General features: G+C 41.2%; 1 protein-coding gene across 2 annotated transcripts in view; it reads left to right on the forward strand.

Annotated features, from left to right (window-relative positions):
• Window positions 1-15,031, forward strand: part of SHROOM4 (shroom family member 4) — a 239,678-nt gene that overhangs the window by 196,896 nt on the left and 27,751 nt on the right. For both annotated transcript variants that reach the window (XM_020900172.2, XM_020900173.2), the window contains one exon: window positions 5,482-5,543. In XM_020900172.2, coding sequence (XP_020755831.2) covers window positions 5,482-5,543 — 62 coding nt within the window. The remainder of the gene's footprint in view (window positions 1-5,481; window positions 5,544-15,031) is intronic.

Below are 15,031 nucleotides of genomic sequence, written 5' to 3' on the forward strand. Positions count from 1 at the left end.
GGTGCTTCTTAGCAGTACTGCTTTTATGCTTGCTTCTGGACATCCTGGGCTTGAAATAAAGATACTGTACTACTGTACTCTATACAGTACTGTACAGTAAAGTACACAAAAGCACAACCACTTGTAGAGGATGCATGCACATGACAATGTACACCAGACATGTGAACTAACTTACATGGTTGGACATGCAAACACAGTATTTGCATCTTTGAAACTTGAATGTCCGTATGTAAGGGACTTACTGTATTGCCTTTCATTTCCTGCTTTAAAACTATTTGGAGCTGCAAAATTTGTGAATGTCTCCCAGGTTTTACTTCCAGAGGTCTGACTTTTCTGCTCTTCTGAAGGACAAATCTTTTCCCTTTGCTCCAGTCTATCTGTCAGACTGGAGAAGAGACCCAGGTCTAAATTGGCTGTAACTATACCCTAGTTATGATCTACATCCCTAATACAAGCCACCACCATCCCCCATGGTATTTCTAGGAGGACTTCCCATGCCACTGCCAGCTCACTGCCAGACTCCTTCCCCATAGCTTTCCTAGTGCCACCTTTTGGCTGGTGCATTCAAACTAGAAGTTAATTCCTGTGTTGAACTGTTGATGCAGAGACTGACACTTCTGAATGACTTAGCATATGTAATTGCTCAGTACATATTCTTTGTTGAAACAAGGGAATTCCCTGGTGGTTCTGTGGTTTGAACTTTTCGCTTCCACTGCAGAGGACACAGGTTTGATCCCTGGCCGGGGTACTAAGATCTTGTATGTTGCCTATGGCACAGCCAAATAAAAAAGGAAAAAGAAAGACACTTAGGGGTAAAAGAAGCCTTACATAAAAGAGTACGTACTCTACTATTCCTTTATATAAAGTTCTAAAACAGCTAATCTATAGGGAAAAAATTTCAGAACAGTGGTTGCCTGTGGGAGGTGTCACAGAGATTAACTGGGAAAGAGCATGAGGAAACTTTGTTGGGTGATGATCTATATCTTGAAAGAGTTACACAGGTGTATGCATTTTACAAAACTCAGCAGATGTATACTTAATATTTGTGCATTTCACTGAAAGTAAATTTTGCCTAAAATATTGTAAACAAATATCAAACTTTATTTAATGGATATGTATGCTTGAGTTTTTGAAGTGCATTGATCTACGCAGCTTATTTTCTAGTTTTTAGCATACAGATGTTGCACATATTTGTTACATTTATCTCTTAAGATTGCATGTTTTAATGCCATTGTAAATAATATTGTTTTCTTAAGCTCAAATTAAATTTCTTTACTACCGTATAGAAATGCTATTTAATTTTGTATATTGGCCTTGTATCCTGCAACCTTGCCAAACTCACTTTTCTTGGTAGATTTTAAAAGATTTTCTACAGAGACAATCATGTCATCTGCAAATATAAATAATTTTGTCTTCATTTCCACTGTGTATGGCTTTTCTAGGAGAAGGGGTCCTATTGCACTCCCTAAGACCTTCAATGCAGTGTTTAGTAGAAGTGGTGAGAGCAGATACTGTTGCTTTGTTCCCAATTTTTTATTATTAAGTTTGATGTTAGCTGTAGATTTTTTGGTAGGTGCCTTTTAACAGGTTGAAAACATTCCCTTTTATTCCTAGTTTATTGTGATAGCTTTTATCAAGAGTGGATGTTGGATTCATTTTTTCAAATACTTTTCCTGTATCTATGGAGATGATCATATAGTTTTTTCTCTTTTAATCAGTTGATATAGTGAATTACAGTGATTGATTTTTAAAATATTTATTATTTATTTGGCTGCATTGGGTCTTAGCTGCAGCATGCAGGATCATCTGTTGTGGCACTTGGGCTCTTCCTTGTGGTGCTTGGGCTTCTCTCTAGTTGTGGTGTGGGCTCAGTAGCTGTGGCACATGGGCTTAGTTGCCCCAAGGCATGTGAGATCTTAGTGCCCTGACCAGGAATTGAACCCCGTCCTCTGCATTGGAAGGCAGATTCTTAACCACTGCCCCACCAGGGAAGTCCTACATTGATTGATTTTTGAAACAAGAACTAACCTAGCATTGCCAGAATAAATCCCACTTGGTTATGACATATTAGCCTTTTTATATGTTACCAGATTTGGTTTGCTAATAGTTTGTTAAGGGTTTTTTTGTTTGTTTATGTATTGATGTTTCAGGGATTTTAGTCTGTATTTTTCTCATGATGTCCATGTCTGGTTTACATATCTAGATATTGACCTTACCAAATGAGTGGGAAACGTTTTCTTCTCTTCTATTTTCAAGAAGAGTTTGTATAGAATTGGCTTTTTTTTTCTTATGTATTTCTTAGAATTCATCATTGAAACCATGTGTGCCTAGAGTTTTCTTTGTGGAAAGATTTTTAATGACAAAGTCAATTTATTTAATAGATACAGAGTTATTTGGGCTATCTATTTCTTCTTGAATGAGCTTTGGTAGTTTGCCTTTCAAGGAATTTGTTGATTTCATTTAAGTTTTCAAATGTATGGGGTAAAGTACTTTGAAATGCATAAAGAATTTAAGATGAATTTGTGGATGGATAAAGGAACAAGTAGATATGTGATAGGGTAAATATAGATATTCATTGTAAACTTGTTCAACTTTTCTATATGTTGGAAAATATTCATAATAAAATGTAGGGAGGAAAAGGAGAGGAAATATAAAATAGTGGTTTAAGGGCATGATGGTAGAACCAGACTACCTGGGTTTGAATTCTTAAGCATTCCCATCTAAAAAAATGGGAATAATAACAGTACCTATTTCATACATTGGTTGAGAGGATTAAATGATGTAACATATACAAGGCACTTAGAACAGTGACTGCCAGATAGTAATTATCTTTTAAGGGTGAGTTATTATCTTTTAGAATAAAGGGAGATTTGGGCTTACCTTGAGAAACTTTTGCCAAAAGAAGGATCTACAAGTAGACAGTGGAGAAAAAGTGTTAATATTGGGGGTGGGATAAGCAGAAGATGGTTGCAGAATTGTCAGCCTGTAACTCCATGAAGGAAAGCAGTGAAATTTGCACATTGTAGTAGCTGGAAGCAGCAATACAAGTGTGTCTGAGCCCATGCATGCCTCTTCTTTTATATTCTGAGGGAAGGACATATTGGCCTCCTAATGTCTGTTAGATTAGCTAAGTAGGTCTGCTTAGACGCTAGGCTTTTAGACATGTGGACAGCCATCCAGGAGACACTTCATACCCATTTCTACCCCTGCCAGCTGAACTCACCTTCCCCTAAGACATGAGAAAAACTTTTAGCATGGGTTAGGATTCCCCAGCTCAGCTGGCTAGGGAGTTGTGATGGTGGTTATCTGAAGTAGGGTTGAGATCCTGCTTGTTATGCCCCCTGGAAGTGGTTGGGAAGCTAACTGGCTCCTATTTGGTGCCGTTAAGAAAACTGAAATCAGCACACATCTAAATCTTTCATGCTTCATGCCAGTTAGTTCTGCATATATATAAAATTATTTAATTTAGCAATTATATGAGATATGTTATAATAGGACCCTGTTTTCCAGCTAGGAAAGCTGAGATCACACATCCTATAAGTGGTGAAGCCAGGATTTGAACAACATAATGATTACCAACATTTGAGTGTCTCCTGTGTACCAGGTGCTGTTCTAGGTGCTTTACATGTATCAACTCACATGGTTGTCAAAGCCATCAAGAAATAGATACTATTATTATTATGATCACTATTAAATAGCTTGAGAAAATGAGCTAAGATAAACTACTGGGTGGTCTGCCTGAGGTCACACACAGTGTGGGATTTGAATTCGTGTAGTGTAGCCTCCAAGGCCAGGCTCCAAGTTGTGCTACGCTGCCTCTCCATAAGCTGATTGCAAAGCCCATGCCCTCTCCAGTCTGGCAGGATGTCTTCTAGCAGTATAACTTCACTCAGGCACTAAGTTCCTACCGTAATCAATCCTCATCCACAACAAGTCGTGGAGATAACTGCCTCTTTGATTCAAAGAGTACATACAATTTACAGCAACCTAAGTGGCTCGGCAGGGAAAATAATGTAAGGTGATACTGGGGACTTGGGGAGATTGAGAGTTGGGACAGGACTTTGTTTGCTTTGGACACTGCTATTTACTGAGCACTCCCCATAGGGCTAGACAGGGAATGGACAGGAAATCCTGGCTCCCACTGTGTCCGAATGAGTAATACTGTCTTTGAAAGCAGGGACATCTCACAAGGGCGTCAGGCACAATCTGAAGTTGAACAAGTGGTTTTGCTGCTCTAACTTGACAGGTACAGGCAGAGAGACTTCTCTGGTTATGTGAAAGCTGTGAAACCTCATCTATTCTATGGTCACTAAGATCCCTAGCCTCCTACATGCCAAGTGCTGTACTCGGCATTCTCTGCACACATCCCATTTTATCCTCACTCCTGGGAACCCAGCAAGGCTAGATAGCACAGTCCTTATTTGCCAGATAGGAAGTTTGAGGTCCTGGGAGGTGACATAGCTGCTCTCAAACAACAAATATCTTAACCAGAATGACTGACAACCACATCTTACCTACAAAAGGTAGTAATTTTTTTTTTTACTGAGGCAAAGGTAAGAAAACTTTGAACAGGACCAATAATAGCATTGGGGAGAGAGACTTTGGAAGATCAGTGAGGTTCAGGAAAAACTGCATTCCCAACGGACTAAGATCTGAGTCTCTAGGTAGAAGGTATGGAATGCTGAAATCAGAATGTCAAAGGCAAATTTTCATTAGGCTTGGAGCTAGGATAGAAGGCAGGGACATTTCTACAAATGGCATATGCAGCTTGGGCTGTAGGGAAACAATGCTTGGGCAAAGCCCTTATGGATAAAATGCCCAGGGTGAAAAGTCTGCTCCTATAATATGTGGAATGTGGCACCCAGCACCCATGTTCCCTAGGAATGAGCCCACCTCAGCCCCTGTCAGCAGATCTTGGAGGAGGAGGAAGGACCCCTACAGTATTGGGGTGGGCAGGCATGCATGTTCTCTAGCTGCCTCCCCCAGGACAGGGTTGCTGCAGCAGAAGCTTTAGTTCTCAAAGTCATCTCAAGGGCCACAACGTCCAAGAAGATGCTTTCTATGGTGGAAGAGACTAGAGGAATGAGCAGGTCCATTAGGCAGAGCAAATAAAAAGATCTTTGCAAGGGCCAGAACAAACAGCAAACATGCTAAACTGGTTTTTTTGTTTTTACATGGTTTGGGAGGGGAGTAGAGAAAAAGGGTAACTCAGAGTTTCTAGACCACACTGCTGAGGTCTCTGAGTGCTATCTTAGACTCTGCGTGGCCCCAGCTGCGCAGAAGGCCTCCTGACAGAAAGGCAGCCCTCTAGGTACATAGTTCTCTACCTTACATAGGAGAGTAAAAGGAATCAGCTTGGTGGTGGGGAGGCAGGGGTGGCACCTGGCCTTGGACAGGCTCCTGACCAATTCAAAGTTTTGAAGCTATCTAGATTACCTGGCTGCTCAGAGCTCCCTAACTTATCAGAATTTTGCTTTGCAGGAATTTCCTGGGGACAAATGGAAACCAATAACAGGAAACAGGAAGACCAGCCAGTCAGGGAGGTAAGTTGACCACTCAGGGAGTTGGGTAAGTTAGTACCTCTGAGGTTTCTGTGGAAATTGATAAGGTTTTCTATTTGCTCTGTTTCCTTTAAGTAACCTGGTCTGGTGTCAATACCAAGGGGTTGACGTATAGATGGAATCCAGCCTGCCCCCCAGGCAGCTGGGCTATGGACCAAACTGACTGGTAGCACATTTTGGAATAAATACATTATAGTCAGGAGTGTTGCAGGACATTAGGCTTATCAGCTCGGAGGCCTGAGGCAAGTACCCAGGCACAAGGACATGGGGACTAGACCATGCTGAAACATAGATGGGCAGGCATAAACTATGCTTACCTTTCCAGTGGCCACTGGGTGATTGGAGGGGCCAGAGAGGAGGCAAGGCTGTCCAGCTACTGCTGTGCCTTTGCTTCAGAGTGTTTCTTGTGTTCTGCCACCTTTCTTTTTATAGGACTCATCGAGAGCTTCAAGTCTGCTCATTAAAAATCCAAGGCAGAGCCTGCTAACAATAGGTTAGAATTCCTGAAGAAGGTAGAGACATTTTTACAAATGGTATATGTAGCTTGGGCTGGAGGGGAAAGAGTTGCTTGGGCAGAGCCCTGAATAATGCCTTTAATAATTTATACTAATTTAATAATTTAATAAAAGGCAGAGTCCTTAATAATGCCCAGAGTGGAGACTCTGCTTCTGTAATGTGGGGAACATGGCACCTGGCACTCATGCTCCAAAGAGATGAGCCCACCTATCATAGTGATCACGACAAGGAGACAATTACCTCCTCCAGGGTCCTCTCCATCAGCTTGGATGGAACCCCTCTTCTGTGACGTTTCTCTTCTGTCCAGTGATATACTTTTCAGCCAATTCTTCTCCAGGACAGTATTAGGTATTCAACACAACCCCTTTCCTCAAAGAGCTCAACAGTCTAGTAAGGGTGCTCAGTCACATCTGACTCTCTGTGACCCCATGGACTGTAGCCCACCAGGCTCCTCTGTCCATGGGATTCTTCAGGCAAGAATACTGGAGTGGGTTGCCATTTCCTTCTCCAAGGAATCTTCCCAACCCAGGGATCGAACCCACGTCTTCGGTATCTCCTGCATTGCAGGAGTATTCTTTACCCCCTGAGCCATTGGGGAAGCCAGAATTATACTGATTCTTTTACTCAAACTCCATGAATGAAGAATAGGCAGGGAAGATGGCTTTTAGCTGTGCCTCTGTGGGGGCACCTAGGGAGAGGACTAGAATCTGGGTCTCCTGATCTCTGAAAAGCACAGGGTTCTTTCCAGGGCTCCACATTATCCCCTGTGATTTGGTAGTCAGGCGGAAATAATTTTGGTTTTCTTCTGCCTCCAAAGTCTGGGAAACCTATCAGTTTTTCAGTTGGCAATGGAAAGAGAGGAAGCCAACATTTATTGATCATCTACTAAGTGTCATTCATTGGGTTGGATCTCCTTATACCCATAATCTAAATTTCCGCAACAGTTAATTGTACTACCTATTTTATAGATGAGGTCTAAAGAGGTTATATAACTTAGCTGAGGTCACACAGCTAGTTAAGTGATGGAGCCAGGATTCAGACCCAGGTTGGTCTGGTCCCAAAGTTCATGCTTTTTCCATTATAACTGCTTCAGTCAGGATCCTAGAGGAAACCCTTCAAATGGACCCCTCATCATAATTTCTCAGGAATCTAAGGCCTGTGTGGGAATACTATGGGATTCTATGGCTGGTCTTGATTCCCCATCATAGTCTGACTTGTACCATGTTCTTGGAGAACTTTCACCATATTCTGGTGGATCCCCTGAGTTTCCCATATTAGACTGAGACTGTCAAGAAAGGAGGCCACACCTTGGTCATGGATGCCTCCATGCCTAGCACAGTGCCTGACACAGAGAAGCTGCTTGAGATATTTTTGTCATTTGCTCACCAAATGAAGAAACAGAGCCTCTTCCACCATTGAATGGGTGAAATGACACAAAAATCATAATGCTAACTTAACCTTTCTTGAGCACAGTGCTCGATTCTAGTCAGCATTCAAAGCACTTTGGGAATACTAAATATCACCATAACCTTAAGGGGTATATACTATTAATTGGAGAGCCAGCTGACAGAAGTAACTGAAGCACACACAGATAAATTCATTTACCTAATGTCCCACAGTTAGACCTCGGTTGTTGTTTTTCAGTTGCTAAGTCATGTCTGACTCTTTGTGACCCCATGGACTGCAGCACACCAGGCTTTCCTGTCCTTCACTATCTCCCAGAGTTTGCTCAAATTCATGTCCATTGAGTTGGTGATGCCATCCAACCATCTCATTCTCTGTCGCCCCCTTCTCCTCCTGCCTTCAATCTTTCCCAGCATCAGGGTCTTTTCCAGTGAGTTGGCTCTTTGCATCAGGTGGCCAAAATATTGGAGCTTCAGACCAGGTAGTCTAACTTCAGAGACACTATACTATGCTATGGTGCTTCTCCAAAATGGCTCTGTTACTAATCAGCCAGTCAAATAAGATGATTTTATTTAAAACCTGGTGTGTGTAATGTCTGCTTTGAAGTAAGCAGGGAAATATTAGAGAAAAGCATCAGGAAGCATAATGCCTGCACATCCCTAGCTTGAGCAAGGAAGACTAATCTATACAAAGTTAAGTAGCAGTAATGATAAATTACCATTTGCAAAACAACCTAGGTGCCACCAGCTAAGTCTGTTTTATATACCCCAAAACTGTCAGATAGGCATTGTTTTAGGGCATTGGTTCTCAAACTTGAGTGTGCATTAGAAACACCTGGAGGACTTGTTAAAAAAAATTGGGATAGATGGTAGTTCCCACCCCACCCCCAGGGAGTGTGATTCAGTAGGTATGGAGCATGACTCAAAATGTGCATTTCTAACAAGCTCTCCAGGTGATGCTGATGCAGCTGGTTCTGGGATCACATTTTGAGAACCATTGACTCAGATAAAGAATCTGAGGTTCAGCGGAGCTAAGTAACTTATTCAAGGTCTCATAGCTACTGAAGACAGGCCAGATCTTCAACTCAAGCCAGTAGCTATAAGATGAAGAGTGGTTTAAACAAAACAAGAAAAGCCTGACACATGATAACGGGCCAGTATATGTTAAGTATCACTGTGCCCTATTTAAGTTCATTGAGGGTTAAGAAAACTGAAGGCTGGAGTCTAAAGAAGGAGAGGCCCAGAGAGGACACTAAGCAGGCTGTGTTGCAGGAATAAACCCTGCTGGTTGTTAAGCGTTCTAGCCTGGAAGTTAGTCTGTGTGCTAAGTTGCTTCAGTCTGTCTGAAGTTTCCTTGTAACTGACTCTTTGTGACCCCATGGACTGTAACCCACCAGGCTCCTCTGTCCATGGGACTTCCCAGGCAAGAATACTGGAGTGGGTTGCCATTTCCTTCTCCAGGGATCTTCCTGACCCAGGGATTGAACCTGTGTCCCTTACGTCTCGCACATTGGCAGACAGATTCTTTACCTGGGAAGCCACCTGGGAAGCCCTTTGAAGCCAGTCTGCATGGGTTCAAATCCAGGCGTTCTGTTCTCTAGTTCTGTGAGCTTCGCACGTGGCTTTCTCTCCATGCCCCCCCCCCCCACCTTTCACTCCATCCCATTGGTTTCCTTATTTCTGAAATGGGCTAAGAGTACTTACCTTCTGTGACTGTTGTGTGGATTAATTGAGTTAATATATGTAAAGCATTTAGGCCAAAATATGGCACCATAAACCTTCCGTAAATGTCAGTTGTAAAGAGGAGGAGGAAGAAGAGCGGCAACAGCAACAGTAACAGTAGAGAAAAAGGGTCAAGAGTAAAGTATTGCACCTGGATAGTTAGGCCTTGAAAACTAGATAGGATGGCAAATATGGAGGCAATTGAAGATTATTGGTCAGGTAGGTGACATAGTAAATATGGCACTTTAGATAATTTGGCAGCATTTGCAGCCTAGATAGGTTGGAAGGAGACCAGGTTGAGGCAGTGATCTAGACATGAAAGAGTGTGGCCCTGAATTGGGAAGGTAGGGTACAATAGAAATGGAGAAGAAGGGACAGATAAATATGTGTGATATTGGGGGGGGGAGAGGAAATGTTTATTGTGAAAGCAATATTACAGGAAATTAAAAACAGAATAAAAAGTATCCTAATTCTTACCACCCTAACACCCTGATTGTTTTCATTTCCCTGCCAGTCTTTATCTATATGTATAGAGGTTTGGCAGGGGTCTCATGATTATAATAACTGTGTAGATATAATTTTATGTGTCCTGCTTCTCTTTTCGGATAAGGCAATGGCACCCCACTCCAGTACTCTTGCCTGGAAAATCCCATGGATGGAGAAGCCTGGTAGGCTGTGGTCCATGGGGTCGCTAAGAGTCGGACACGACTAAGTGACTTCACTTTCACTTTTCATTTTCATGCATTGGAGAAGGAAATGGCAACTCACTCCAGTGTTCTTGCCTGGAGAATCTCAGGGACGGGGGAGCCTGGTGGGCTGCTATCTATGGGGGTCACATAGAGTCAGACACGACTGAAGTGACTTAGCAGCAGCAGCTTCTCTTTTTCCACTAGGCATTACTTGGTAAACAATTTTTCCTGTTGCCATAAAGGCTTCCTCAGTAGTTATAAATTTTAATAGCCGCATAATATTTTACCAGCTTAATGTGCTCTAATTTGCTTAATCATTCCCAAATTGGTGGATAATTAGGTTTTTTCCCAATTTCTTGCTATTATAAAGTAATGCTGCTGAAAAAATTTGAGCAGCTATAATCTTTTTCTAATTTTGAATTATCTCATTAAAAACAATTATATAGAGTTGTGATTACTAGTTAAAAGAAAATGAACATTCTTATTGTTCTTGATTTATTTCCCAAACTGCTTTCCCTGGAGGTGTTTTATTCTGCCATTAGCAGTATATGAGAATACCAGTTTCCCCTAAAATTTGCCATCATGGAAAATTTTCTAATGAAGTAGGTTTAAATGGTACCTATTTTAATTTTAATTTGCTTACTTTGATTATTCTGTTTTGCAAATTTTTCATGTATTTAATATTTGCATTGCTTCCCATGTGAATTGTTGGTTCAGATTATTTGCTCACAAATACATGACAACTTTTGAGAAAAAAGTAGAAAGAACTCAGTGATTGGAACTTGGGAAGAAAGGAGTTAAGCCAAAAAATAATTCTGAGCCCCAGTGACTTGGAGAAGATTATTGACATATTGGGGGCAGGTGAGAAGGGGACCTGATTTGGTAGAGATGACAAGTTTGAGTTGGGATATGTTGAATTTAAAGTTAGAGAGGAAGACAGAGAGATGCTTTTGAGCAGCCTTGTTGATCACCTAGCCAACAAGAGTAGGATGAAGAAGAACAGCCAGCAAAGGAGATTGAAGGAGCAGGCATCTGGAGTCATAAGAAAGAGAAGTATGCCAGGGCACCATCACAGAAGATAAGGAGAGAACTGCTATTGGCTTTGACAGTTTGAACTCACAAATGAGCTTTAAGAAAGCAAACTTAGTAAAATGGTGGGCATAGAAAGTAGAAGGCATGATGGCCTGTAAAGGGAATGCATAGAGAAGAAATGCACACAGCTTTGCACATCCTAAATTCACCCATTTTAAGTGTACAATTCAGTGAATTTTGGTTAATTTGAGAATGAAAGTGTGAGTCGCTCAGTTGTGTCCAACTCTTGCAACCCCATGGCTCCTCTGTCCATGGAATTTTCCAAGCAAGAGTACTAGAGGGTGTAGCCATTCCCTTCTCCAGTGGATGTTCCTGACCCAGGGATCTAACACTATGTAACCATCACCACAATCCAATTTTAGAACATGCCCATCTCCCTAAAAAGATCCCTTTTGCTCATTTCTGAAGTGAAAGTGAAGTGTTAGTCACTCAGTTGTGTCTGACTCTGCGACCCCATAGACTGTGGCCCACCAGGCTCCTCTGTCCATGGAATTCTCCAGGCAAGAATACTGGAGTGGGTAGCCATTCCCTTCTCCAGAGGATCTTCTTGACCCAGGGATTGAACCCAGGTCTCCTGCATTGCAGGTGGATTCCTTACCATCTGAGCCACCAGGAAAACCCTTGCTCATTTCTAGTGACTCTCTATTCCCAACCTCAGCCTCAAGCAACCACTAATGATTCCATTTATATGAAATGACAGGATAGGCAAGTTCATAGAGATACAAAGTAGATCAGTGGTTGCTTGAGTCTGAGGTTAAAAATAGAGAGTGAGGGCTCTCATTTCTAGTCACTGTTCCCAACCTCAGCATCAAGCAACCACTAATCTACTTTCAGTCTCTCTTAATTTGCCTATCCTGTATACTTAATATAAATGGAATCACATACTATATGGGCTTTTGTGTCTGGCTTCTTTCACCTAGCATGCATTAGAACTTCATCTTTAGTGTAGCATGTAACAGTATTTCATACTCTATTTTTTCCAAATATTTCATTGTATGGACATACCACATTTTATTTATCCATTCAGCAGTTGATGGACATTTGGATTGTTTCCACTTTTTAGCTATTGTGAATAATGCTGCCATGACTGTTCACATACAAATTTCTGTGTGGACATCTGTTTTAAATTCTCTTGAGTATATATTTAGGAGTAGAATTTCTGGGCCATATGATAACTCTGTTAACTTTTTAAGGAACTGCCTGACTGTTTTCCAAAGTAGCTGTACCATTTTATACTTCCAACAACAAAATAGGAAGGTTTCAGTTTCTTTTCATTAATTTTAATGCAATGATTATATGTTACTGTGTGATTTGGAAAATAGTTTAAAATAAGAGTGCTCGAAAACACATATCTTTATGTGAGAAATATCAACAACTTCAGATAGGCAGTTGACGCCACCCTTATGGCAGAAAGCGAAGAGGAACTAAAGAGCCTCTTGATGAAGGGAAAGAGGAGAGTGAAAAAGCTGGCTTAAAACTCAACATTCAGAAAACTAAGATCATGGCGTCTGGTCCCATCACTTCATGGCAAATAGATGGGAAAACAGTGGAAACAGTGACAGACTTTATTTTCTTGTGCTCCAAAATCACTGCAGATGGTGACTGCAGCCATGAAATTAAAAGACGCTTGCTCCTTGGAAGAAAAGTTATGACCAACCTAGACAGCATATTAAAAAGCAGAGACATTACTTTGCCAACAAAGGTCCATCTAGTCAAAGCTATGGTTTTTCCATTAGTCATGTATAGATGTGAGAGTTGGACCATAAAGAAAGCTGAGTGCTGAAGAATTGATGCTTTTGAACTGTGGTGTTGGAGAAGACTCTTGAGAGTCCCTTGGACTACAAGGAGATCAAATCAGTCAATCCTAAAGGAAATCAATCCTGAATATTCATTGGAAGGACTGATGCTGAAGTTGAAGCTCCAATACTTTGGCCACCTGATGCCAAGAGCTGACTCATTAGAAAAGACCCTGATGCTGGGAAAGATTGAAGGCAGGAGGAGAAGGGGACAACAGAGGATGAGATGGCTGGATGGCATCACCAACTTGATGAACATGAATTTGAGCAAGCTCTGGGAGTTGGTGATGGACAGGGAAGCCTGGCATGCTGCAGTCCATGGGGTCACAAAGAGTTGTACACAACTGAGCGACTGAACTGAACTGAAAAGACATTTATACATTTAAAACTGTCTAAAAAGAAGTTGGCTAAGAAAAGGAAGGAAAGAAATGCAGTGGTAGTTAGAGAGGGAAGAAAGGTTTAAGTTAGTGGTTCTCAAAATGTAGTCCTAGGACTTCCCTGGTGGTCTAGTGGTTAGGAATCTGCCTGCCAACGCAGGGGACACGGGTTTGATCCCTGATCCGGGAGGATCCCACATGCCACAGAGCAACTAAGCCCATGTGTCACAGCTGCTGAGCCCATATTCCCTAGAGCCTGTGCCCTGCAACAAGAGAAGCCACTGCAGTGAGAATCCTGCCCAATGCAACTAGAGAGTAGCCCCCTCTCACCATAAGTAGAGAAAGCCCTCAGGCAGCAACAAAGACCCAGTGCAGCCAAAAATAAATTAATTAATTAATTAACTAAAAAATGTAGTCCTAGGACCAACACCGTCAGTATCACCTAAGAACTGAAGTAGAAATGAAAATTATTGGCCCCTACCCAGATCAACCAAATCAGAAACTGGGGCAACATGGCCCAGAGATGTGTGTTTTACAAGCCCTCCAGGCAATTCTGATATAAGCTAAATATGAGAATTTCTGGCTTAAGTGAACTTTTGATCAGGATTTGGGAAACTGGTTTAAGTTTAAAAACAGAAAGGGGAGGTCAATGGGAAGGTCATATTGATGCTGAATATGGAGGTGGCATATCATAGTTTATGATCTCAAGGAAGATGAGAAGGCCTAGGAAAGGTCAAGGGCAAAGATGACATTTAAAGAGAAATTCTGACGGAGCTTCCACTTACCTTCCCCAGACTACACACATATTTTTAACTTTTCTTATGTCACTTCTATCACAACTAGAATGATGAGTATAGTTGGGAAAATAAACTGTATATTCTTGAGCTACTCTGCCTGGAAGCCTGCAACAAAATTTAATTCCAGGTAGTTATGCTCTTGATTGTCTCCCTCCACTGTTATTTAGTTTGTGTGCAGAGAATGCAAATGCATTTTAATATTAGCGGGGGGGGGGGGAAATTGGTAAGTATCTCTGCTGGGAGAAAAAGGTATATAACTGTGAAATATTTAATAGCTCAAAGAAATTATTTTATGGATTATCTCTCTTGGTTTTCTGTACTTACAATTGCCTCCTGTGGTCTTTTCCATTTTTCCACTTTGCACAGACCTTTAAAATGTGTAGGGTGTATATACACATATATAGCCACGGTTAATCCTCACAGCAACTCTGTGCAGTTAAGCCTTATTTTCCCCATTTGACTGATAAGGAAGCTAAGACTCAGGAAAGGTATTGCTATACTATTAATAACAACAACAACAAAAGGTATAATATCTAACATTTACTAAGTGTTTATTGTATATCAGACACTGCTATAAGCATTTTCATGTGAGTTATTTTATTTATTACTAATCATGACCCTATAAGATAGTTACCCTTTAGTGACACAGTTTTAAAGGTGAAACTTATTCACAGAAAGATTAAAGTCACTTGCCTAAGGTCAACCAAGCATCTGACTCCAGAGCCCATTACTTCTGGAATTATACAGCAAGTACATGACAGAATTGGAGTGCTACCCAGGTTTTTCAGTTCTAGGCCTAGGGCTCTCTTCTTTTTATCATATCACATCATAAGCAGAGTGCGGACCATCCAGTACACATTTCCTGTTTGCCAATTGAGTGAAAGGAAATGGATAATTGAGAATTGAATCTTATTTCATTAGGTAGAGTATACTTTTCAGGAAGGCTTTACCAGCTAAGAAGAATGCAACCTTCAGAGGCAAGAAAGGATTTGTCAAAGCACATGACAAAGTGAATTTAAATACTTGGGTATTAATTTAATCCTGGCCACACAAAACTTATTCAAGGAAAATTAAGAAA

This window comes from Odocoileus virginianus, unplaced genomic scaffold, assembly GCF_023699985.2.
Source record: "Odocoileus virginianus isolate 20LAN1187 ecotype Illinois unplaced genomic scaffold, Ovbor_1.2 Unplaced_Contig_18, whole genome shotgun sequence".
In the NCBI taxonomy this organism is placed as follows: Eukaryota; Metazoa; Chordata; class Mammalia; order Artiodactyla; family Cervidae; genus Odocoileus; species Odocoileus virginianus.